Raw genomic sequence first — 27,334 nt, forward strand, 5'->3', positions numbered from 1 at the left:
ATGGGGGAAATGTTTTTAGCAGGTCCTGTTTGACAGGACAAGGGGTGATGGTTTTAAACTAAAAGAGGGTGATTTACACTGGATCTAAGGAAGACATTTTTACACAGTTTGATGAAACACTAGCACAGATGTCCCAGAGAGTTAGTAGATGCCCCATCCCTGGAAACATTCAAGGCCATGTTGGATGAGTCTCCAAGCAACCTGATCTAAATGAAGATGTTTCTGCTCACTGCAGTAGGGTTGGACTAGATGACTCTGAAAGGTTCCTTCCAGCCCAAATAATTCTACAATTCTAAGCAGTTATCTGCATATTCACAACACCCACTACACCTGGTTAGCAGCCCATAGAAGATGTAATAGATCAAGATGCTACGGGGCCTCTCTGCCACTAGCATTCCCTGACAGGGAGGATGGCTGAGCTGTGGTGGGATACCTTGACCTATCACTTGTATATATGGTGGTGGATAGGTCCTGTTCTGTGTTCACTGAGATTCCTCTTTTCTGCATCCTACCCTCAACTGCTTTAGTGCATGCATGAGACAAAACCTAGCAATTTTCTATGCTGGCTTTCATCCAGGGCCAATTCCTGTGCTGGGAATAGAAGTCAGATGACTGCAGAGCAGAGCAGAAGGTGTCATTGAGACAAATGGGACAAGAGTACCTGGAGAGAGATGGCTGGTTTATATCTGTGAGTAGTGTAATAAATAACACAAACTCCTCCTTAATGCCCAAGAGGCTTCATTTTTTACTACCATTGCCATGCCACTGGGGCAAACCCTAGAAGCAATGCGTGGATTTGTCAGGTACTGCTCTGCAGACCTCAGTAATGTCTCCTTATGAATTCCAGACCCTGTGCTTGGAAAACCACCCTGGACAAGCTGGTGAAAACAGTTTACTTCTATCAAGCATGGAATATTAGAAGAGCTGGAATATTAGAAGATGATCAGCTTAGAGAAGAGGACAACTGAGGAGATGTGATAAAGAGATGAGCTGCAGGTGGTGTTTGAGGGGAAAACCAGGCAAGGCATTCTTTCCTTGAGCCCATATTTGAACCTCTGCTCTACCACCAGTGATTCATATGTGACCAAATCATATGTGTGCTAAAATAACTAAAAAGGATTCAGATCTCTAGAAAATCCTTCTTGATATGCAAACTTTCCTGTTCTGATAAATAAAACCCTCCTCTTTCTCTGAAGACCAGAGAAAGAAATGTCTCCTTACTAGAACCAAAGCACCAGGTTCCACTAGAGTGGCTCAAGTTTATGCAGTGCTAACAAATACTTAATTAGAAAGCTGGTGTCTCTTGCTGATTTAACACTTGATTTCTTCTTTGGGAAACAATAAGAGATACCTTTTGCATGTGTGAACCACTCCAGGGTGAATAAAGCCCTGCAGCACATGTCTGACTCAGAAAGGGCCCCCATGGGGGAATCTTGGTCTGACATGGATGAGATGCCCTCAGGTTCAGTTTCTTGGGGGGGAATTAGTTCTCTACATGCTCACCCACACAAACACAAAGAAAGCTTCTGAGGATTTCAGGAAAGAGACTCTAGGTCTCAGAGGTCAGGGATTTACCAGAACAAAAATCACTGTCAGTTTAACTAAGTATTCCCTGAGATTGTATTACCAGCTCTGTCTCCTCCTTCCCTCCCTCAAATGGTCATAATGAGAAAAGAAAATTGCCCTGCCCAAGAGAGGAAACAATAAACCTTCATCTTTTCTACACTGTCTGTTGCTGTAGTGGTTTTGCAGCTGCTTTCCTGCCATCTTCACAAAAATACCCCTGAGTGTTGAGCTTGTGATCTGTAAGAGAATGCAGTGGTGGGGTAGGGGACACATCCCCAGACAATGTAAATTAGAACTGGTCCAATGCTTGCTGGTTTACACCAGCTGGGGCTCAAGCCCTGGGGAGCCCCATTTTCTTTTTACTTTGTGTGATCCATAAAAGCATCTTGATGCCAGGGAGCTGGGCATGTACCATGGGCTAAAGACAAAGGCACATTATGTTCAAATCCCACTGCAGTGTAGACAGCTTGAGTGAAGCTGCAGGGAGAGTCAGGCAACAGAGGCAAAATGAGTTCTGTAGTACATGTGCAGGTAAAACTCTAAGGTAGGACTTAAGCATGTGAAAGAGACCCATCTGATGGGCAAACTCACATGGAATTTGTAACTACTAATATTCTGACAAGAAATTATAAGTCAGAACCTCAGACAAGGGTGGAAGATTGGGCTGTTTGATCACTGCTTGGTGTAACCCTGATCAGAATGGGATGAAATACCACCATGAACCACAACGCTTGAGCCACAGCTACCATGAAGTTTCCACTTCTGGGATGCATTGAGATAACTGCCATTTTAGAGAGATTTAGGCACAGAGTGCACTGAAGGGGAACAGAACCATGCAGAAAGCTTGTCTCTGGCTATATTGCCTTCCTCACCACCTGCACAAGTTCCTGCTGGGGTGCAAAAGATTTTTTGCAGCCTTGTCATTAATGGCAGATTCTCCAAGTAGGCCACCATCCACAGGGTAGAGGAGCAAATAAATGTAAACTCAGACAACTGCTTTCACCCATATTCCTGTAAAGCCTTTAAAGGTGAGTGGAGGGTAGTCTCAGTCAAAGATGAAAGAAGGTGAAAAGCCTGCGATTTTTTTGTCAAGCCCAGAGTGAGTAAACTGCAGCAAGAACCTGCCATCCCCTTCACAGGGAAGGGACAGCATGGTGGTGAGTGACAGTGAGCGGTTTCTGTGCAGACAGTGGCAATTAAGCCACTTTCTGTAGCTGTCCCAGAGCTAAAGGCCACTGCAGTAAGTTTTAGGCCTGTCAGCTTAAGTGATCTTGTGCAAGTGTCTTCCTCATGGTGCTGCATCCCCAACTACATTAAACATGTACATACTGCCCTGCTATGGAGGTTTTACAGGCAAGCTCCTACATAGGAGGTTTGTTTTCAGCATTTTTGAGAACATGGATTGAACAGATAAGGTCGTCCCAAATTCTTAAGACAGTCTTTGCCCTCTCTGAAGAGACTTGCCATGGGCCAATTAGGATGTGTGAGATGTGTCTGGAGATTCAGTTCAGGATGTGCTTGCTCAGCCTGCACCTATCTTAATCTTCATTTTCTGTTTGGAGACGGTAAGCTTTCCATGTCTCAAAAAGGTGGGCACCTAACTCTTCTTGTTGTCTTGGATATGGACAGCTATTGGCTGCAACATGGTCAGCTTAATCCCCTGCCAAGTCATTAGCATAAGAGTCATTACAGACAGAGGAAAGATGGGGAAGAACAACTTGTTGCACAAAATTTAGAGGTTTGTGGCAGAGAAGCCCATTTCAGACTGTGAGGTGTGACACATTTTAGGAGCCTGATCTGAATATGTTGACTCCCAGGTTCTTCATTTGCTCAATTCCAGTACAAACTACAAGCCAGAAAAAATCACAACCCCAGCACCTAGCCCTGTGCCAATATTCTCCACCAGTCTCATGGTCCTGAGTACTTCACTCCTTGTTGTTCTCCAATGCCCCCTTTCTGACTCTGCTTTACAAATTCAAGCTTCTTCCCTATATACTTAGAGCACTTCTCTTGCTCTACTTTCCTCCTGGTCTTTATCCCCGTTTGGCAACCTTTGAGCATCCTCTCATTTCCCATGGGCAAGTTCTACTGTAGCCTTGAAAAAACCCCACATTTCTCACCATCTTCCTCACCCCCACCACATACCTTGGTGGCAAGTAGTCTTGTCAGGTAGATCTCAGAAACCATCTTGCTGCCCCGGTCACCCTCTTTTTGGTCACCGTGCTCGTGGTTCTTTACCAAGTGCCACATTTTGACTCCACTTTCAAGGTCAGGGGTGATCATGGGTGTGCGGGAGCGGAGGCTGTCTGGGCTCCCCGTGTAACGGATCATGTTTTCTGCAAAGAGAGATTGTAGGATGCAATCACAGAACTAATTGGGTTGAAAAAGACCTTTCACTCAATCGAGACAAACCATTAAGCCAGTACTGCCAAGACCACCACTAAACTATGTCCCTCAGCACCACATCTACACAGATTTTAAATCCCTTCAGGGATGGGGACTCCAGCATGGCCCTGGGCACCCTGTTCCAGGGCATGAGAACCCTTTTGGTGAAGAAACCTTTCCTTACATCCAATTGAAACTTCCCCAGCACAACTAGAGGACACTTCCTTTTATCCTATTGCTTTTTACTAGGGAGAGGAGACCAAATGCCATCTCACTACCACCTCTTTTTGGGGAGTTGCAGAGTGATAAGATCTTCCCTCAGCCTCCTTTTCTCCAGGCTGAACAGCCCTAGGTCCCTCAGCTGCTCCTTACAAGACTTGTTCTCTATACCCTTCACCAACTTCCGTGTGTCAGCCCTAGTACCTCTTGCATTGAGATGAACAGATTTCATCAAGGAAGTATGCTAATGACATGCCACTTAACAGAAGTTTTTCAGCAGAGAGGCAAGAAGACCTCTTCTGTCTGCATTTAGTAGTAGGTACCTCTCCCATTCATTATATGGAGAGAATGCTCATGCAGATACTGATGCGGGACTGAGACAATCCCAGCTGCTGAGTCCTCCTTGAAAAGACATTAGTTTGGATCTCCAAAGTGGGAAGGTCATAGCTCTCAAGAGCTCCACATTTCCATATTAGTATTAAATAAGCTTCAACCAACCTATTCACAACATTAGGCAGCACAGGTATGTCTCCTGGTGGAATTACAATGTGAGATATGGAAGACATAAAAGCCGCTGTAGGGTCCAGGTCTTATTATCAAAGTATTGTCTTATGACTGAGTGATTTGCACAGCAAAGACAAGGGACATCAGCCAAGCCAGATGTGATGTCAATGTCTACACTTAAAATTAAACAAGACTCAAACATGCTCTTTCAGTTGTCCATGGAAAAATCCAACCTGGGATAACCAGGACTGTCAGTGTCAAACAGTTCAAGGCATAGTACCAGCTACCCACGGAATCATAGGATTCTTTTGGTAGGAAAAGACCTCTAAGATCATTGAATCCAGCCACAGACCTAACACCACCATGGCCATTAAACCATGTCTTGAAGTGCCATGTCTATACAGCATGGCTAAATGCAACTTGTTTTACTTGTGTGGATGTCAGCCACACCGTACCACACTGTTTGATGTAATGGCCAGAAAGTAACACATGGGTTTTTTATTCAGCAATGCTGATATAGCTAATGCGACCTCTTGTCTAGCTTCCCATCTCCAGACATAGGAGCTGCCTTCCTTCCCTCCTTTGGCATCAAAACAATCCAATAACTCCTGCTCAACCATTGCTTCAATTCCTGCTCCAAAACCTGTTTTGACAGAAAGTAAACTAGAATCTGTGGTGGTCCCATACAAATCTTCCAGTGGTGCCCAGTGGCAAGACAAGAGGTATTTGGCACAAACTTGAACACAAGAAGAGGAGAAACTTCTTTACTTGCTCTAGATGAACCTGCACTGGTTTGGGGCAGGGGGTGGCAGGGGATCCTGGACTAGATGACATCCAGATGTCTGTTCCAACCCCTACCATTCTGCGTGCTGTCATTCTGTGAAATTCCCTCTCCAAGGACACCTTTAGTCTCTAGATTTTATCACCCTTTGCCTCTGAGTGATGGCACAAGGCATTCCCCTCTCCCTGACCTTCTAGAAATGCTGCAGATAGTCTTTTCCATCCCTAATTAACAGAAGAGTGTTGCACCTTTCTGCAGCAAGATCTGAATCAGCCTCATTAATGCGTTACCAGTCTCTACATATTAATTATCTGATGGAATATCCTTTTTCTCTCTGGATGTTGTTTTCTTAATTGCAATTAACAATCACTTCTGACCCACCACATCTTCTCCTCCCCCTGCCTTCTTCCCCACTCCCTCCTCCTGAAAAATCAAATGGCAAAAGAATTAAAGAAATCCAACAGAAATTAACCTCCCTCAAGTCTTCCTTTCCAAAGGTCACTGTGTCTTTCAGTAATTGCAACAACATGGCAAAGAGGATGAATATTAATGAAGTCTGATGGATTGCTCATGTCCTTGGAGAAAGAGGAAGGGGGCTCCTCTGGACATTAAGCAACTGTGCTTCCCTCAAGCTAAAGGGAGTAAGAAGGATTGGAGATGCTTTCATAAAACAAAATAATAATCATGAATGGATATGACAGCTGCATCCAGGCTGGAGGATGGTTTGCAGCACTTTGGTTGCACATTAGAGATGTTTTGATTTGCCACCTGGCATCACCAGAGTAAGATATGTCCTGGGATACAATTCTTGCACAGAGTAGAAAGGTATGTGATGGTGGGAATAAGACTCAGGAGGTCTCAGGCTCTACAAAAGAACTTCTACATCCAGATCTTTCACAGCTATCTCATTTTGAGTTGTTTCATGAGAAGAGCAGCAAAACCAATATACTACCTTGAGATACACTGATGCAAAACCTCAGTAAATAATTTTTATTGTTTGTCCAGGTGCAAATTCCCTTTGGATGTGGGTGGGAAGGACACACAACACTCACACTGAGACATAACTGTAGGCAAGTTATAACCTATGTAGATTGTGGTTGCTCATCTACACCACAGATTCATCTTCACAGCAGACAATGATCTAAGGACTTTGTCCACCAAGATGACTGAACCCATACAGTGTGCAGAGCTTCTCCCTTGCATCTCCCTGTGCAAACTCTAAAAGTGAGATTCAGTGATCTAAAATGTAGACAGATGATTATATAGGCTTCCCCTTTCATTAATGAATGAGAAGTACTTCCCAAGAGCAACCATCTTGAACCAGATTCCAAAGTGTAACTTGCCTAAAACCTTTCCTCCTGCCATCCCTCCAGCAACCTTACCAACTAGTCATCTGCCTATGGTTTTCTCTGATGGTGCCCAGTGTCTTCTAACCACCATGGCATTCAGGATCTCTTCTTCAGTGCTCTCTCAGTCTATGTTAGTACATGAATCCTTACCATACTTGCTGGCTGACGTCCGTGAGACTGTGGAGTTATTGACTGCATTGTAGGCAGTGACTTGCTTGGAGACTAAAGCTACCACAGATCCATCTGGCACCTGTAGAGAAAAAGGGACATCATCAATAAGCATGTGAAATCTGACTGAGGAGCACATCAAGGACAGTAGAAATTTGAGCAGCAGAAATTGAAGTATAAACCACTGTCACTGTAGGCTAGAATAGAATAGAATAGAATTGAATTGAATTAACCAGGTTGCAAAAGACCTTCAAGATCATCAAGTCTAACCTATCACCCAATACCATATTATCAACTAAAACATGTCACCAAGTGCCTCATCCAGTCTCCTCCTAAACACCTCCAGTGATGGTGACTCCACCACTTCCCTGGGCAGCACATTCCAATAGCCAATCACTCTTTCTATGAAGAATTTCCTCCTAACATCCAGCCTAAACCTCCCCTGGTGCAGCTTGAGACTGCGTCCTCTTGTTCTGTCACAGTTTGCCTGGGAGAAGAGACCAAACCCCACCTGGCTACAACCTCCCTTCAGGTATTTGTAGACAGCAATAAGGTCTGCACTGAGCCTCCTCTTCTCCAGGCTAAACAACCCCAGCTCCCTCAGCCTTTCCTCATAGGACTTGTGCTCCAAACACCTCACCAGCTTTGTTGTCCTTCTCTGGACATGTTCCAGCAATTCAACATCTTTCCTAAACTGAGGGGTCCAGAACTGGACACGGTACTCAAGGTGTGGCCTAACCAGTGCTGAGTACAGGGGCACAATGACTTACCTCCTCCTGCTGGCCACACTATTCCTGATCTAGGGCAGGATGTCATTGGCCTTCTTGGCCACCTGGGCCCACTGCTGGCTCATGTTCAGCCTACAGCAGCTTTGGACCAAAACTTCAGAACTTTGGTGGTTCTTCTGTTAACTGCTAGAAGCCTGCACTTGGGCTATATGGGTCCCATATTACAAATGTTAACAAGTCAGTAGAGCTATATCAGGAATATCTGTGATAAATAAGACATCACAAAAAGAAGATGGATGAAAAAAAAAATCCCTGCTAACAATTTCTATCTCTTGTCTGTGTAATAATAATAATTAGCACCTGAATAGAGTTTTTCATCTTCAAAGCACTGTGGAGGCTAATTAAATAGCCCCTCAGTAATCATGGAAGGCAATAATTGCCTCTTTGTAGTTTTAGCCCCATACTTCAGATGGAGACACTGAGGCAACAGGAATAGCAGTGTCTGCCCCAGCATGCTCCATGTCTGCCCTCAGGATAACCAGGGTTAATGATGTAGAGCCCAGCACCCTGGCAGCTGAGTTCTGTCACAGCTCATCCATGTATCTGGGAGCTCATTGCCTGGAGCAAATTGGAAAAAGCACAGAAAGAAAGAAAGAAAGAAAAATTGGCCAGTTTGTTGATGAAATTAAATAGAAAATATTCCCACTCTCGCTGAAAAAAAACCTTGTTCTGGAGACAGCCAGCAACTCTTCAGTCAATCTGAAGTGAAAAGTTTGGTTTCCTTCTCAAATTATTGCTTGCTGCCTCCTCAGGTCATCTCTTAAATGAGAGAGAGGGGGAAAAAAAAAAAAAAGAATCATGTTATAAAACAGAGATTGCCAAGCTGTGATTGAGGAAATGACAACATTGTCAGCTTTGGATTAAACTTAATGAGGTGCCTTTTCTCCTTTTTTTTTTTTTTGGCAAGGTAGGAAAGGAGTAGGGGGAGCTTTGGAACAAAATTCCTTTTTTTTCTCATTAAATCTATCACTTGTGTAAGATATTTTTGGACATCTTTAGCCCTTTCTTATGAATCTCAAGGTCAGGCACAGATAGATTGTCAACAGAATGGATGTATCCAGGACAGAGGTTCTGTCCAAGTTTTGTTCACTAAGCTGTTGTTTATCTCTCTATCGTAAAAAATAACACTTTACTCTTCTCCTCACTTTCTCGGGTGATCTGCCTTCTACCCATCCTCTCCCACAGTTACCTGATAGTGTGCCAGCGTGTTGAGTCTCTTCCAGTCATTCTCTATCTTGGTTGTGATGTCTTCATCCTGAAGGATCATCCTTGCCCCACTTGCTTGTCGCCACTCTGTAAGGAGAACAGGGATGTTTAACTCTGCTGTGCAAAGTCTCTGAGATAGAGCAGAGCACTGTGTCCATAATGTGGGAAAGGTACATTATGCCCACAATTATGCCCCAGATACTGAAACTTGTCCCAGCCTGTGTGGACACATCCCCCTCCTTTCCTCAGGAGAACAAAGGCCAAGGTGTCAGCCAGGTGGCACAAATAACTCCATGCACCCATCGCATGGGATGCTCGTGCTAATACCAAGTATGGGCATAATTCTAGCTTCATGCTTTCTATAGGCTAAAGCTGGTTGTTTACAAGAGTGCCCATTGGTCAAATCCAGCCTTGAGAAACTTATAAGTATTACCCCAACTTGTAAACAAGTTGCCCTCTTTCTCTTTGCCCTCTCTGCCTTTTCTTGAGCTACCAAGCCCTCTCCCTACGTGCCATAGCCTTTGCTGTTAAGCCATTGCTAGTAAGTCTTCTCCCTCCCACATGCAAGCAAACTAATGACCTCTGCAAGACGAGGGGAAGCCAGCACCTGGGAAAGCCCGTCAAGCCTTAGCCATGAGAGTCTCCAGAAGAGGGACCCTTGCTGAAAGTCTGAGAAGCTACAGCATTGTATTGCCAGCCCCACCAGTCGGAAGAAGAGCCCACCGCGTCTTCAAGAGGACTGGACCCCTGTGGGTAAGATTGCCCAGTTGATGGGGAAGGGAATTAGCTGAGACCGGCAGCCCAAATGTCTGTCTCAGCCTTAAGTAGCAGACTAAGGAGCTGCAGAACTCTGTGTGTCAGCTGTGTGTGTCAGAGGAACTGCCACTTCATGCCCTGTGAAGCCCAGGGAAACCCAGAGCACTGTCAGTGCCTGTGCTCCAAAGCCGGGACCACTCTGTCAGGGTCCCACCTGCTCCTTCCAGCCAAGCAAAGGGGAAGCTGCCACTCCGCACACCTGCACCTCTTCCCTGGAGCTGTCCACGCTGGCCCCGAAGGTCATTGACGTAGGACCACTCTCTGCCGTCCGGAGGGAGCTGCCTGAGTCCTGCAAAGGGAACCTGCCTGCGAGCTAGCCTACATTCTGCCCCGTCTCCACTGCCACGGGAGGGACAAGGCTGCCCGCCAGCCGCTCTGCCGCAGCTTAGCAACTAACCTTGCTACAAACAAAGGACACAGTGCACCTTCCACGTGCTTTCCACTCACTAACACTCAGTTCAAAGCACCCGCGCCTAGCAGCGTAACATTTCCAGTTCAAGCCTCTGACACGTTGTAATACTCTCAGCCTATGGTTAAGCAGCCGCCAACGTCCCGCCGAGTCGCCGCCTGGTGGACAAGCGGCGGAATTGCACCCTTCCTTCCATGAACAGAAAATAATTCTGTAGATATTCTAATTGGGTCCAAATTGTAAATACTAAACCACTTATGGGATGTATTTCACAATCGTGCACTAGAATCTGTATATAAAATAGTGATTCATCAGTTATTAATAGTTTTAATAATTAATAAACTCAATATTTATATAATTCCTGTTTCATATTAATTAATAAGCTCTTCATCATACATAATCCATATGGTCACACATGTGCAGGCTGTAGCCATGGCAGTCATTTCCATCATTCTCTGTCAGATGCCTCCAGCCATGTACAACACACAAATGCACAAATGTCCAGAGAGAAAGAGAAGACAGAGGAACCATGAAAGGATCGAGGAGATAGGTTGGGTAAGTTCAAAAAAATCACAGCCATGTGGCAAATTTGGAGTCAAGCCCTAGGTTATCCAAACTGGTTTCTTTACCCTTGATAAAATGACATTGCTGTCACCAAACAGCTCTTGCACAGGAAATACCCATCCCTTTAAAGAGTGACACCATACAAAGATCAGAACATAGAGCAGCTGCCCACAGAGACAAGAGGTCCAAGGTAGGGCAGAGCAGCACACAATGGTGAGCTCTATACAGATAAATAAAGCAATGACCAGAAAGATGTTGATCCATTGGCAGAGCTGAACAGAGCATGGTTTGATGCTTTAGGACCTTGATTATTCACAGTTCTTGACTTTCTGGCTCTGTTCTTGCTCCAGTGTGGCTTTTTCCAAGACTAACCTTTCCCTGAGTATGTTAGCCATCACCAAGGGACAGGATAAAATAAATTTGTCAGGGAACTTCATTCCTGGCCCTCTTTCCTTTAGTGGTATAGATACAGTATTTATTGATACTTGAGATATGTCTAACTTCTAAGACGTAGCCACAGAGAGGACTCCTCTGGACAGAGCAGTGTCTGGTCCAGCACTGCACCAGATCCTGTACTGGGCTTAATTTATCTCCATTATGCAATGCTTCTTGCTACTCAAATTGAGAAGTGATGGAAAGCAAGAAGCCTTTAGCTTTGAGCACAGTAGAGGCACAACAGGGAGAAGAGTCAGAGATAAAACCACCACCCTGCTCCATGGAGCACATAATCCGTATGAGCCTTCAGTAGCATGTCTGTGGGCAGAAGGGCTCCAGTTTCTGACCACAGCCAGTTCTCTAGCTTCCACTCCAAAATGCTCATTTTTTCTTTTTCCTTCTGGAGGAATGGAGCGCCCTCTCACTTCTCAGGGTACCACCCTTTGCTCAAATGTTGAAGGATGAAGAACTGTCACAGATTTCCCCACAATGGGCTCACAAACTTGGCCATGGCAAAGAATAGAACAGCCAAAAGGAGAGAAGTGTATGGAATCATAAAATTGTTTTGGTTGGAAAAGACCTTTAATATCATCAGGTCCAGCCATAGTAGCACCTGGTGAAAGCTGTAGCTTAACCACAGACAGCCTGGACCATGCAAAGCTTCCTTTTTTGGTTGTCATGTCTCAGTCACAGTGACCAAGTCACATACATTTAGCCAAAGCAGAAAGTCTCTTCTTTTGCAGGAGTTAATTAAAATGAACTCCTGGACATGGAAACATCACCTGCTACCCCTGCTTATTGCTCCTAATACAAAAATGCAAGGACCGTTGCAAATTTCTTTTGGTTTCAGCAGTTTTCTTATCACATAATTAAAATGTCTTGGGAAAGCTGCCCTTGCCTTTATTATTCATTTAAATTAGCAGGAAGAGGTCAGCTACTGTGTTTATTGCTGGCTGTTACTTTGACTGGAGATAGAGAGTAAGCAAAGGTTACGTTGGCTAAGCACAGATCCTGCCCTTCATTTACTCCAGCTCCTTAGATGCTCACTTGCATAGCACCAGACTTGGTCGCTAGATAATGGTTGGAGTCAATGATTTTAAAGTTTTTTTCCAACCAAAATGATTCTGCGACTTCCCCTTTGATGTTCGAGGATGGAGCTCTATGAGCATTCCCACCTGGAATCGGTTTTCAGAAGCTCACCAGTCCCAGACACTGCTTGGAAGAGCACAAAATGCTGAACCTTAGGCTGGGCTGGAAATGGTGCTCCACAGAGTGACAAAGCCAATTCTACTGTCAATGCTCATACCTCTTCTGTGCTTTCCTCTTGGTCTCTTGAGAATGGTATCTCTTTGACCTCCTTCCTTCAGGATTCTGCATGTTCCTATGGTCCTCTTCACTCCATACCCATCTTTGGGGGAAGACACGCTCATATATTGTTTTGGGAGAGATGGACAAGTTCTCAGTGTGGCACTTGGCTCTGATCTGAAGGGCTCTGAAGCCGTCTGAGCATGGCTTTCCTCATCCTGTGCTTTATTTACATTCAAGAGCTGGACAAAGTCCTCAGAGAAGCAGATACTTTCCCTCTGCTTCAGGGAAGCTGAGGACATCAAGGGATGTCTGCTAGAGAAAGAGATGTCCCCTTAAGCCCTTCATGTTCCTTCACAGACACAGGAGATTGGCAACTCTTTCTATTGGTCTTCTTACCTAAAGGGGCTATGGGAGGAAGAGGAAAAAGCCAGTCTGGCTCTGGGTGGTCTGGGCCAGGCAAGTTTTGAAAGTCTCCAGAGAATGAGACTCCATAGCCATGGTTCAGAATGTCTGGCATCAGTTTTGAAGCCCATTTGCCCTGACCAAATACAAACTATTTAGTCATGCATCTGAGCAATGACATGGAATGGACCCCAAGCTGCGGTCCTCCAACGTTTCCTAATGTCTCAAGAGCACTGCACACTCCCCTTCTTCATCAGCACCATCTGAGGTGGTCACACACATGATCTGCAAGAAAATGCAATGGCTAAAGCAAAGGAATGGGAAAGGAGGGTGACAAGGAGGGAAAGGTGACCCTGGCATCCCTATTTACAGCACTATGTGGAAGCTGTTAGCTTTGTCTTCACTGGCAGCACTCTGTCCCCTCTCTCATCAGATCTGCATACTCCTCTGTGAGCCAGCACAAAGGAGAGACATACTCCAATCCAGTCTGTTACACTTCCACCTTCCAGAGAGGAGGAGGCAGAGGGGGAAGGAGGCAAAAAAAAAAATCCCATTATCTTTATCAAGCCTTCCAATCAGAAGCAGTGGTAAATGCAAACTCAGGAGACAGCTGCTGTGAAGCCTTTATATTTCATTCAGCAGATAGTGTATCTTTTTATTGCATGCAGGAATTACTTCTCCTTAAAAAATAAAAAGAAAAAAAAAAAGAAAAAGAAAAAAACAAAACACAAAAAAAACCACCAAAAAACCCCAAATACACACACACACAGACGAAAAACCCAAACAAAAATAAAAACCAAAACCCCCAGCCTTTCTGTTCAACTTGACTGAGAAAAAGGAAATTCCAGGAGCCTTTGACAAAGAGGTGCTTGCCCATGGCAGGGGAAATGGATTAGATGATCTTTAAAGGTGTTTTCCAACTCAAACTATTCTGTGATTCTTTGATTCTTTGAACTGTAGCAGTATCTAGCTAGGGAATGACTCTATGGGGAGATGTGAGATGGTGCACCTTAAACTCTATAGAAAATGTTATATCTCCCTTATGCTTTCTTTCTGATTCAGGTAACTCTGAAGATGCTCATGGAACAAGGGAGAAAACACAGCAGAAAGAATGGTTTTCAGGGGGCAACTGAAATACCCAGGCGGATGGAAGACCTGCCAGTTCACTCTGAGTGCCTTCATTTAAGCTTGCCACCATCAGTTACACCACAGGCACTTCTAGGTCATGATGCACACAGCCCATTTCAGTCAACTCTGCACGCCATATCCTGTGTTTCCCACCCTTCTCCTAAAGCCTTGCAATCTCCCAGGAGGGGCTGTGAGGTGGTTTGTGGCTGACTTCAGACAGCAATGGCACAAGGAACAAATGTATGTGGCTCACCCAGGCTCAATACCTATTCCATGCTCACTTCTGCTCTTGAAGATTAGTCTGAAGAGCCGAGAAGCTGTTTTTACTTTTAAGAGTATTTTTTCACTTCCTGATAATTTCCACATTGAGAGACAGTTTGGCATGCAAATCGGGTGAGGAAAACCTCTGTCTGTATGATGCAGGCAACAGCACAACCAGGTGGGGATCAAACAAAACTGGATGAATGTCTACTGTGTAGACCTCTAGGAAGAGAGGAGAAACTCAGCTTTGCTTCTTGTGGCCAAGAAGGCCAGTGGTCTCTTGAGGTGTATTATGAAGAGTGTGGCCATCGGGTCAAAGTAGATTCTCCTCTGCCTGTACTCCACCCTAGTGAGGCCATATCTGGAATACTGAGTCTAGTTCAGGGCTCTGCAGTTCAAGAGAAACAGAGAACCACTGGAGAGAGTCCAGTGGAGGACTATGAAGAAGATGAGGGGACTGAAGCACCTCTGTGAGGCAGAAAGGCTTAGAGACCTGGGGCTGTTTAGCCTGAAGAAGAGCAGACTAAGAGGGGTTCTTATCAATAGTGATCAATATCTAGAAGGAGAGTGTCAAGAGGAGGGGGTCAAACTCTCTTCAGTAGTGCCCAGTGACAGGACAAGAGGCAACAGGCACAAACTGGAACACAGAAAGTTTCATCTGAACATGAGGAAAAGCTTCCTTTATCTGAGGGTGACAGACTACTGGAATAGGCTGCCCAGAGAGTTTGCAGAGTTTTCCTCTCCGGAGACTTTCAAAACCCAGCTGGATGAGATCCTGTGCAGCCAGCTCTAGGTGACCTTGCTTTAGCAGGGGAGTTGTAGTAGATGATCTCCAGAGATCACTTCCAACCCTCACCATGCTGGGATTCTGTGATTCTGATGTGGAGAAGAGACTATAATGGTTGAGGTAGAACAGTTCTTATCAGAACATGTAGATGGAAGATGCCTGGGAAAGATTTCATCCTGTATATGCAAATGTTCTGCTTTGCTGTGTATACAGCAGAGTTAGACCCAGTTTAAAAGGCCCCAAAACTTGAATTCTCTCTCCCAGTACTGCACTGTTGGCAAGGCAGTGAAAGCTTGCCTGATGTAGTCCACAATGAGACAGCCTGGAGTGCCAGGTAGTCAACCTGGCAGCTTCCATCACCTCAGCAGGCCCTTTCAAAAAGCAAGTGAGAGAAGAGAGAATACCTCAGCAAGAAGCCAAATCCCTGTTTTGTGATCCTTACCTTAATGCTTTCCCAAAGATGGGCTACTTTAGTGATGGGAAGGGCTTAAAAAAAATAATAACAAAAATAGCCACTGTAGAAAGAAGCCTCTACTCAGAGGGCTGCAATTTGGGGTTTGGACTAAAATGTAACCTCAGGGTGTCCGACATAAGTGCTTTCAGCTGACAACCCCCTCCACGAGTTGTCTGGGCAACTGCAAAACATTATGACATTTGCAACACATAGGAGTCACTCTGCCTGTGGCTACCCTGCATTTAACAACTCAAAACAACTCATTAGCTTGTTGCCTTTCTTCCATGTGAGCAAGCTGGCCTTAGCATGGACAGAAAGCCCAGGAAATTGCAATTGTAATAGCAAATGGTGTTGCTGTTTAGAAAACCATCCATTTCAAGGCCAGATTACAGTCATCTGCTCTGATCTTCTGTGTAGCATGGGATGGTGAGGATGATCCAGTTGCCTTTGCAGTTCTGAGCTTTCAGCCTGGGGCAGGTTGATGCTGAGAGCTCTGTGCTGCTTCCCAAAGGACAACAGTAATTTTTGCTCTCCCTGTGCTCCCTTCACTGTTGCTGAAGGATGCTAGGTGCCAGCAAACCTTTTTTTCCTGCAAAAGAGGTTGGGCTGTAGCTGTAGCTGGACGTGCACATTCTTTTGTTCCTGCCTTACTCTGCTCCTTCCACCTCATTAGTTGGTGTGCTAAAGAAGCCTGTGACTATACTGCTGATGACAAGACTTTTCTACTAGATTGGGGGGAGGGGACTGTGTTTTGTTTTGTTTTGTTTTCCCCTTCTTCTCCCTAGTATCAAGTCATAGAATGAGAGGAAATGTCCTCAAGTTGTGTCAGGGGTGGTTTAGATTGGATATCAGGAAAATCTTCTTTACTGAAATAGTGCTCAGACATTGGAATAGGTTGCCCAGGGAGGTGAAGTCAGAATCTCTGGATTGTAGTCATGGCACTTTGGGGCATGGTGGTGTTAGGTCAATGGTTGGACTTGATGATGCTGGAGGTTTTTTCCAACTGAAACAATCCTGGTCAAAAAGCTGTTTATTAAGCAGTCTGGATCAGTATGGGCAGATCTGTCCTCTGGGGGGTGAACATGCTCATGAATACTTTCTGGAACTTGCTGGTCTTCAGCACCATTCAGCTTGTTAATATTTCTTAAAACATTAAGAGTCCTGGATGTAAAACGGTCAGGTTGGGGCCCTGCACACACACACTGCAGTTTCTGCCAGCTGTCAGAACTACAGTAAAATCTGGAGACTTCCATTTATCTCTGATATTTACAACATGCAGGTAAAATTCCAGCCTCCCATTATGGATGCATAAATCATCTCACAGCCAAACTAACTACTTTCTGCTCACATCTAATCTAAGATGTGAACATAATGGGCTCTGTGGCCACCATCCAGCACCAGACAGGTCAAGAGATCTGGCCACTCTGGCCACAATTCTTCCAGTCTGCTGTGCCTTGGCACCCTGCCCAGTCTGCCTTCATGCTCACCCTAGCTCCTTCCATTCCCTGGCTGACTCACAGAAGCTCCAGAACCATCTTGGGTCCTTTCTTGATGATGTATATGCTCTGTTCTTGACTGCTGATGATTTTGGCAGCTTCTTTTCGTTATTCTAACTGTCTTTCACAAGCAGGAATCTTGCTGCAATTTCTGTCAGGAATCTTCTCCTCCCCTAAACCTACACACACACACACACAGAGACACTTAACTTTAATCCCTGACCTCTCATTCCTGCCTCCATTATTGCTGTGAATTGTTTCTTGGCATCAATCCATTCCTCCTCCTTCTGGTTCCTCTTCTACTTTGCTGGGTTTTATAGACTCCATCATTTTCCACTCAAATCTCTTTCACTGGAGGTCACTGAGAGCAAATTCTGACAGATACAGTCACAATGTAGTCCCCAGCTCCCTACCAGCCATCTCAATGATGGTCTGAGACATTTTCCTACACAGAATCATAGAACTGTTTCATTTGGAAAAGATCCCTGAGCCCATGAAGTCCAATTGTAAACACACCACCACCATAGGCATTAGGCCATGCCCAAAACTACCATGTCTACATGTTTTTTGAAAACCTCCAGAGATGGTGATTTCACCACTTCCCTGGGCAGCCTGCTCCAATGCCTGACCATATCCATCTTTCATAGCAGCCTCAAGGTGTTATGTCACATCTGGTTTCAGACATCTGCCATGTAGACGTGGCACTTCAGGACACGGTTTAATGGTCATGGTGTTAGGTCAACAGTTGGGCTAGATGACCAAAACAATTCTATGATTCTATGGACTTCAACTTCAAACATCTCCCTCCTCCCAGCATCTTTGATCCCAATGTTGTGAAGAAATGGGAAGGTAAGAAATGGGAAGGTTGTTTCTTTGTGAAGAAACCCCTGCACTGTTACAGCTCCCAGCATGCCCCAGAGCTCAGCAACACAGCTGCCTAGAAGCACAAGTGAAGCTGGTGCTGCTCTTTCCATCCTCCAAGCATGAAGGAGCAAACCACTGAGGGGGAAAAAAAAAAAAAAGAAAAAAGGATGAATTTCACAACCAGAATTAATCTTTGCTTAAGACCTCTGCAGCAAGGAAACCTCAGAGCAGCAGCTCACAGCCCTGCTGCTGGTGGCAGGCTGCTGGCAAGAAAGGGAAGTGGTCAGGAATGAGATGGATGCAGCCCACTGAATGGAGGATGCTTCATCCCTTTTCCTGTGCCTGTATAACAAGTAGTTAATACTGTTTGGGCTGTGACTAACACATCAAGATCATATATATATATGCATATATAATCCAAACCTCCACTACTCAGAGAAGAGCTGGGACTAAATCTCTGCCTCCCAAACACTGTTGACAACATCAGCCTGGACATTTAGTACTCTTTTTTTCCCAGGGGTCTTTGGTCTTTGACCCCAGTCATGCCATTTCTGTACCCTTGTCCAAGCTGAATTCTTGTCTTTTTAGGTCCTCAGGACCAAAGATTTCATAAACCAGAAGCATATACTTGAGCTAACCAAGTTCTTCTGCCACCTCACCATTGCAGCTGCTCTGCCTTGCACAAGTACCAAGGGTTCAGTCAGTCTGGAGAAGTGGCACCTGCTCCAGCAGTGTCTGGATTGAGCTTGACTCTCTCCCAACTCCCCTCTCCTCCATGCCCAGGGGCATTCACATACCCAAGTCCATATCAGCAGCTTTGGGTCGGTGGGAGCAGGGCACGTTCTTGAAGATGGCATCAAGGATCTTCTCCTTGACCTGTGTGATGGTGTCACAATTCAGGATCTTCACCGGGATCTCGGAACTGTTCATGTTGTCAGGGTTCACACAGCTCAGGACCTGGGAGAGAGGCAATGAGACCCACCACACATTTCACAGCAGCCGTGAGTACCCTATGGCTGCCTTTCTTGAAGGTCCCTTTCTTCTACAAGACAAAGGGACCTAGGGTACAAAAAGAGGAAAACTGTGTATCAAGAGTATTCCCTCCCTCAAGAGAGCACTCAGACCTGGTTTCACACTGCGGGGTTCCATATATCCATGCCTGTGAAATTATTATACCTGTGGGAGAAGCCCCTTAGATCTGACCCTCATCTCCTTGGTGTTCTCATTATACCTAATAACAGAAAGCCCATTAATACCTGCTCAGATTCTGGTGCTTTCAGTAAAAATGACATTCACCCAAGTGGTACCAGTGGTCTTTGTCACACTTTTCATAAAGTCCAATCGGGCCTGACCCTGGTTGGAGCTGAACTGATATCCTAAGGGCTCTCCAGAGTTTTCCTTGGCCTCTGACCTATTTCATCCTCCTTAAAGAGCTGGCAAGGTGACCTGACTCAGTAGTGGCCTCCTTGCATTGTTACATGGCTTTGACTTTCAGCTAAAAGTGCTTTACAGTCTCTCAGCCTTAAGTCTGTCCATTTTCTTCAGTCATAGAACTGACCCACACCCTTCTCAGAAGAACAATCTTAATTTGAAATGCAAAGCTTCTCAGAAAAAGGAAACAGAAAACAACAACAACAACTGCTTTCACATACAGAACAAAGAAGTTTGGCCCAACTAGAGAGGCCTCTTATTTCTTAGGAGGAGAACATAATTTTCTCCAAAGACTCTGCCCAAGATTAAATGCAAAGCAGGTGGGGTGCACATACACACAGATTTTAACAGCCATCTGCCTGCAAACTCTTGGTCATGTGTATGTCGAGGATTTCGCTCTCCTCTGGTTTCAGGAGCATGAAGCCTATAAGCTTTTATAAACTTAATACAACTTTGCACTTGGAAGGAGGTGTTCAGTGATGCTCCTGGCTATATATGGTCATTAAATGTTCCCATACCACTCTGGCAAGTGCAGGCATGTTAGTTTTGGAGCCTTTAACAAATTCTATCTTGACCATAAATTCCCTTATGTAGTACGCAATAGGTCCTGGACTCTCCACCACTTTCCATTTTAACCTACTAGGACAAAGTGAGACCTCAAAGTAGCTCAAAACTGGGTGAAATCCTATCAGCATAATTATGTATTGGCTGAGCAGGTTCCCTTTGGTGCTGTTATGCTCAACTAAGAGGGACTTGTGAAGATACTGCTTACAAAGAGCTCTGTGATCTTCCTGGATGAAAGGGGAGATGTAAATATGAGATATTGATTAGATCATAATGCTATTATTTATATGTCACTTCCAGGAGTATTGAAGAAGCATCAATTCAGATAATAATAACAATAGCTCAGATTTACAGTTCTGTGCCATCTTTCATCTCAAAGGATCACAGAACTATACATAAAAAGAACTGTTGAAATGCAGGTTATTAATTGTCCTCTCTCATTACACATCTGTAGGGAAATGAAGCAGTGATGGCAGGCTTGAACAGCTCTTTTGAGGGTGCTAGTGGGGGTCACACATGTTTCTGCTGTCCAAGATCTCTCTCTGAGCATGCTGAGTTGAAATGACATGATGCCACTCAGAGCAAAACTCTGTCCCATGGGATGGTGCATGATTCTCTTTAAAATAATCTGGGTTACCCTACCAGGCTAACATTTGGCCCAGAAGATCCAATATCTCCTGTTGGTGCTGACTGTTGTCCATCACACTGGTTCCTGACATGTAACAAGGACTGTCATCCAACTAGAAGCTGATGATTTGTCTTATAACTTAGTTGTCTTTGAATTTCACAGGGTGCTGGCAGGAAAATTCTGCCTGAGTGCTCCATGATCATTCATCCCCATGATTACAATAGTCCCTGATTTCATAGAATCATAGAATCAATAAGGTTGGAAAAGACCTCAAAGATCATCAAGTCCAACCTGTCACCCAACACCCCATGACTACTAAACCATGGCACCAAGTGCCATGTCCAATCCCCTCTTGAACACCTCCAGGGATGGTGACTGCACCACCTCCCTGGGCAGCCCATTCCAATGGCTAGCAACTCTCTCAGTGAAGAACTTTCTCCTCACCTCCAGCCTAAACTTTCCCTGGCACAGCTTGAGACTGTGTCCTCTTCTTCTGGTGCTGGTTGCCTGGGAGAAGAGACCAACCCCCTCCTGGCTACAACCTCCCTTCAGGTAGTTGTAGAGGGCAATGAGGTCTCCCCTGAGCATCCTCTTCTCCAGGCTGAACAATCCCAGCTCCCTCAGCCTCTCACCAGCCTCATTGCCCTTCTCTGGACATGTTCCAATGTCTCAATGTCCTTCTTAAATTGAGGGGCCCAGAACTGGACACAGTACTCAAGGTGTGGCTTAACGAGTACTGAATACAGAGGCACGATGACCTCCCTGCTCCTGCTGGCCACACTATTCCTAATACAGGCCAGGATGCCATTGGCATTCTTGGCCACCTGGGCACACTGCTGGCTCATGTTCAGCTGGCTGTCAATCAGTACCCCCAGGTCCCTTTCTGTTTGGCAGCTCCCCAGCCACTCTGACCCCAGCCTGTAGCACTTCATGGGGTTGTTGTGACCAAAGTGCAGCACCCAGCACTTGGACTTGTTGAATGCCATCAAGTTGGACTCTGCCCATCTGTCCAGCCTGGCAAGGTCCCTCTGCAGAGCCCTTCTATCCTCTAACCAATCAACATCTTCTCCCAACTTGGTGTCATCTGCAAATTTACTGATGATGGACTCAATCCTCTCATCCAGATCATCAGTAAAGATATTGAACAGGATGGGGCCCAGCACTGATCCCTGGGGGACACCACTAGTGACTGGCTGCCAGCTGGATGTGGCACCATTCACCACCACTCTCTGGGCTCGGCCCTCCAGCCAGTTCCTAACCCAGCAGAGAGTGCTGCTGTCCAAGCCACAGGCTGGCAGCTTGGCCAGGAGCTTGCTGTGGGGAACGGTGTCAAAGGCCTTGCTGAAGTCCAGGTAGGCTCTTTTCTAGCTCAGCTGGAAAACGAATGGGTAGGGAAGGCAATATTTCGAAGTGCTGTGCAGAAAGAATCCTGCTTTTGGTTGTTTCAAGAATAGATGGGAGTAGCAGGTAGTTCCTGTAAATCCCTAAACTCCAGCATGTTCATTTCAGTGACAGTCAAGAGGCTCCTTTCAACATTATAGGGAATTCAATCATTGCTTACAGAAACCAACACCCCTCCCAGAGTACAGTGGCTTTGATGTACATATCCCAGGCTTCACATAACTCTCACTTGGTGTTTTCCAACTGTTCTCTGGTGAAGGACCAAACACTTCTCCATGCAAAGACATCAGGAGTTTTGCAGGTGCTTCTGTGTATTTCACACATTAAATAGCTGTTCATGGAGGTTGTCATGGGCTCTGTAGAAGTCATTCTTAAACTGCCAACATACTGAACTTCCAACATACTGAAGCTCCTAATCATAATGAGATTTTTGCAACAGAGAGATTCCTAACACTTCTGTGGGAATCCTCCCCAGGCTTCTATAAATTGTCCCTGATATGGCAGGACCAGAAGAAAAACCATACCAAAAAAAAGAAAAGAAAAAAATCTGATTTATCAGTTTAGCAGAGTTCAGGTTGCTCCAGTCTCAGTGGAAGAGTAAGGTTTGCCCTGTGCTTCCACCCAGAGCTGTCCTCTTAATAACCAGCGTAAGGTAGAGAGCTAACATCATTGTTCCTGCAGTGCTGCTCAGCTATGTCAACCCAATCTTTGATGTTAACTGGTAGGGAAGATACCCTTGAGATGGCCTGTGTTGTATTCCTACATGATTAGTTAGCAGGAGGGAAGTTTTGTGATGCTGATTTCCTGAATGTTTTCACTGACACTCCTCCATCAGCCACCACATTTGAGCTTTGTGGAGCAGGGATAGGTGAGGGAGAGTGGAGACAACAATATCACTGAGGGAGTCACTGAGTATTCTGCCACTGAGAAGATACCAGCATTTGGCACCACTGTTCTGTAATGCACTGGGGTCTGTGTCAGCATAGAGTAAGGATGGTGCCAGCTGTGGGGTCAACAGGAAAAGTTATGGGTCTAGGAGCAAGCACAGTGGTAATGTCTGGTCCCCACTCTCCCATTGGCTGTGTACAATCTTGGGGATATCATCTCCCTGGATTTGTGTTTACTGACCTTTATCGACATCCTTGGGCTTTTTTTTTGTCTGCCAGCCCTTCCAACTATGAGCTCTCTCTGAGGGTACACACATATGCAATGCTCAGCACAGCTAAACCCTCATCTCCACTACAGATTACTGGCATTTAAATAATAAAGGGACAGGTTGTGAATACTTGTCACTGCAGTTTGTGTTCCAGGGACAGACATCTTTCCTTCTAGACTTGGTTAAGGAAGATAAAGAGCTACCATATGGTGAGGTTTGGTAGCAACAAGAAAGAGAAAGAAGCACCTCCAAAAAAAAGCCAAATATAGTAGAACCTTTGGATATCCTGATAGTGGCTTCTTCCCTGCCACCAAAGCCCAAAATCTCCTGGAAAGCCTTAAACAAAGGCATAGGAATGGATCTTCGTCCATCTAAATTATGTTGTCAGGAGATATGATCCCATTAGGTTCTCAGAACTGAAGCCACTGAGGTGTGCAGGGACCACACAGAGCATGCCACTGTTCAATATGTACTAGACAGCTCCCACCTACCACCCCTAAGCATTAATTAGCCAATATTCTTGACAGCTTCCAACACACATCAAGGTTTCTGCTCTTCTAACGGAAATGAAGCTGTTGCAGGAGATGGATGGTCTTTCAACTCCCAGTGACAGCAGAGCAGTGCCAGCAGGCAGCAAGGTTTTTGCATCTGGACTCTGTTTTGGTGAATGGTTAAAAAATGGACAGGGGCAAAGGCAGGTGGCAGTCAACAGGGATGAGATCTTCCTGGCTCTCATAAATGGAATGATCTAGCTGGAGTTTTAATAATACTGCAGACCAGAGATGATGAGCAGACTGCTTGTGAAGACATTAACACAGGGTGTTTCTCTGAATTGTACATCTTGTGAGATCATCTACTGCTTAGTTGCAACACATTTATTTGGACAAATCACACTTGTAACTAGCTCAGTTTCTACTCTACTGAAAAATCCCTTGAAAGTACAAAACATGTTCTAAACAGCAAAGACTCCAGGACATTGAGAGTGCTTCCTCGGGGAACTGTAGGACTTTGGCAGACAGGGAATTGGAGCTGTCTAGTTTGGAAGGAAATTAGACTGAAACAATCTAAATTTAGTGAAGGAGTTGTGTAATGTAAAATCAGTAATCCCAGATGTTTGAAGGTGCTCTCCCTTTTTTTTTTTCTCCCTGGAGAAGTCAGTTCCTTTGGATCTGCTTTTCACTCAAATGATATTTGAAACCATGACTTCAAATATTTAGTCATGATTAATGAAGGCTAATGAAGGCAGTTGTCTTCCTCAACCTTGTCTTCCCAGAAAAATGACATTAATCAACGTGCCACGCTGTTGGAACTGTGATTTAACTCAGCCAAGCAATCATCTGCCTCTCAGGAAACATGAACCACTTGATGAATTTTAGCCACAGAACACTGCAAACTCAGAGTGGTGACCAGGCAGGTTCATTTGGTAGAGAGCAGAGGACATTGAGGGAAATCTTCAAGGAAGGTAGAGAGAGGACAAAATAAAGCAGAAAGAGAGAAACAGAAGAACAATCCTATTCAATATTCTGCTGCTTCTTAATCTTCTTCTTCGAAGCTGATCTCTGTAAATCTGTGATTCCTATCGGGATAGATTTGTCTGCTCTTGAGATGTAAGAGGGAGAGCTGATTAACATCAAATGACACAAAGTGAATGGAGGAGAGCTTTGTTCAGGCTGATGTGTAATTACTACCCTTTGCTGGCTGCTTTATATCGAGCCTAAAAGGATCGGAGGGATTTCCTTTGGTGAAAGTGATCACTGTGTGCCTGCATCTTCCTTCCTTTTCCTCACTCTCTCCATGTGAGATCGGACCTCTGAATTGTTAGACAACCATGTGTAATAGAGGAGCAGCATTGATTTCATAGGAAAGTCACATTTTTAATATGTAAAATGAAATTGTGGTCTTATTTAAAAATAAAGCCTACCCCCTCAACAGGCTTGGATTCAACCAAAGCTCAGCTCTAGACTGTTGGTACTCAAGAAAAAGAGGCATTACTAGCACCAGCCCACCTGAGCTAAGTTATAAAGCAGGTCAAAGAACTAACATTGCCTGGGCACAGTTCTCAAAACTAGCTAAAGTTAGGTAAGATGAATGTCCCTCAATTGAAGGTGCAAATAAGACATAGTAGTAAATTCAGAGCATCTTCTGACCATCTGAAAATCTGAGGTTGGGGTTTTCCAAGAACAACAAAAAAGGAAATAAAGAAATTACAAGGATCATTGGAGACTCAGAAAGTGTTCTTCATCTCACAGAGACTTAGGAGCTCAGTGGATTTAGTGTATCCAGGAAAAAGTGGAAGCCAAAAAAACATTAAGGAAAAATATCTAATGCTCTTTAACTAATGCTCTTTAATCAAGTGGGAAAAGGCTTTAATCTCAGAGTAGAAGCTAAAGCTGGACATATGTGAGGTATTTCTTTCACAATTGCACTTTGAAGCAAACAACTCAATAGCAAGGATTAATTTTCTTTCCCTTGAAATCTTTAAATCAAGTTCATTTTTCTTTGCCTTGTGCTTGCTCAAGAGGAATGGCTGCAATAGCTCTAAAGAAGGCCTAATGTGTCCCTCCACTGTGTGCCTCTAATATATTCTTTGATGCTGAAATATTCATTTGAGGAACAGGGTTTTGTTTCTGTTATTTCTGAGGGTGAGGATTATTCTGGAGGAGGTCCTTGCAATATACCATCATAAAAGCTATTTTTGCTGTCACTTGCAGAAGGCCATGGGCTTTACACTGACACAACACCAAAAGGTTTCAGGATGGCTCTGGGCTTTCCATGCCCTGAGCTGGATGTCCTTGTGATCACAAGTGTCTCAGGGTTAAGGACTTGTGGCTGACCTACCTAAAGTCAGTGCTGGGGACAGCCAGCTGCCTGAGGCAGGCACTGCCCCAGCAAACACCAGCCCTTTTTGTGCTCAGTCTTTGCACATAGCAGCTCTGCCACTGGTTTTGGGACCAGGGAGAAGGAAGCAGGTAGTGTGGAGAGCAAGGATGAAGATACTGTTGAAAGGACCCAAACGTAAGGGGAAAGAAATCCCAACATAAACATCACACTCCTGCCAGGGAAGACTTCATGTTGGTGACAACTTGCAGTAACAACCCCACCTTTCTGCCGTAGGAGAACTGTTATCTTTGACTTACAACTCAGAGGGACGTTGGAAGGGTGGGCATCGCTCCAAGGAAAAGAGAAGCTGCTAGGAAGTATTTTAACTAACAGAACAGATTAAATTGCCTGTACCTATTGTCTTCACATTCACACATCTATTGTCTTCACATGAGACAGAGTTCATGCTTATCCTCTAATGCTCCTGGACCTCACCTAATCCTAGCAATGGTAATGCTTGACACTGTCAGCCTACCCTGCAATGAGGGGTAGCTTCCAGTGAACAATCAATGTCTTTGGGATGCTGGAGATGCTCTGGACATAATGGAAGCAACTTGGAAACAGCTTGCAAACATGCTTCAGTGCAAAACCTTGCTGTGCTAGCGGACATGACTAGCCAGTCTTCAGTGGGGTTGTAAGAATAAATTGTCCCAGAGGGTCAGTGTGCCCATTGATGGCTTCCTTTCTCTAAATCCCCTTTTTCTAGAAGAGGGTGGACAGGAAGGTATTGCCAGAGCACTCACCAGTGTCTTGTAGTCAATCTGCTGTCGGATAAGCTTGTCCTCACTCAGGGAGTACCGAGCCTCCCCAGTGATTGAGTCGATTGGGCCCTTCTCCATCTGCTGCTTGATGGCACAGAAAAGGGAGAACAGAGGCTCCCCAGCACACTCCTGCAGATGTGAGAGACAACCATGAAGTAAAACAGGAGGATCCGAGATAAGAACCCAACCCTGCATCTCAATGACTACCACAGCTTGTTGTGACCAACTTCAAGAAATACACATCAGTAGGAATCATTCTATTCCATATAGCCTGGGAATAGAGATGACTGCCCACTTCCACTGAGTGCAATCAGTCTTCTTGAGTGTTCTGCCATGGGACAAAGGTTTGGGTTATCCCTGGTAGTATTTGGGCTAGCAGTAGGAGCTGTTCAAGTGATTGCCACCAGGTCAGAATCTTTGCACTGAAGCAGGTGGTGGGATGGATCCCAGAGCACCTGGAGACAGGTCTGAAAGGGCGATAGGTTGCTGGTGCCTCATTCTCTGTGTTTGAACAGACCCCACAGTCTTCCTGAGAACTCTTTTGCTGAAGGCAAATGGGGACACGCAGGCAGAAGCAGCTCTGTGAGATGTGCCCCTGCCTCTGTGCAGTTGCATTGGTGATG

The 27,334-nt window shown here is 45.0% G+C and overlaps 1 protein-coding gene across 2 annotated transcripts in view; it reads right to left on the reverse strand.

Moving 5' to 3' along the window:
* The window catches only part of PLXNA4 (plexin A4), a 538,983-nt gene that overhangs the window by 21,529 nt on the left and 490,120 nt on the right, over positions 1 to 27,334 (reverse strand). For both annotated transcript variants that reach the window (XM_054178000.1, XM_054177999.1), the window contains 5 exons: positions 26,694 to 26,840; positions 18,688 to 18,847; positions 8,950 to 9,053; positions 6,955 to 7,054; positions 3,712 to 3,902 (listed from right to left, as the gene is read on the reverse strand). In XM_054178000.1, the coding sequence (XP_054033975.1) occupies positions 3,712 to 3,902; positions 6,955 to 7,054; positions 8,950 to 9,053; positions 18,688 to 18,847; positions 26,694 to 26,840 (702 nt within the window). The remainder of the gene's footprint in view (positions 1 to 3,711; positions 3,903 to 6,954; positions 7,055 to 8,949; positions 9,054 to 18,687; positions 18,848 to 26,693; positions 26,841 to 27,334) is intronic.

The sequence above is a fragment of the Dryobates pubescens genome, chromosome Z, assembly GCF_014839835.1.
Source record: "Dryobates pubescens isolate bDryPub1 chromosome Z, bDryPub1.pri, whole genome shotgun sequence".
NCBI lineage: Eukaryota > Metazoa > Chordata > Aves > Piciformes > Picidae > Dryobates > Dryobates pubescens.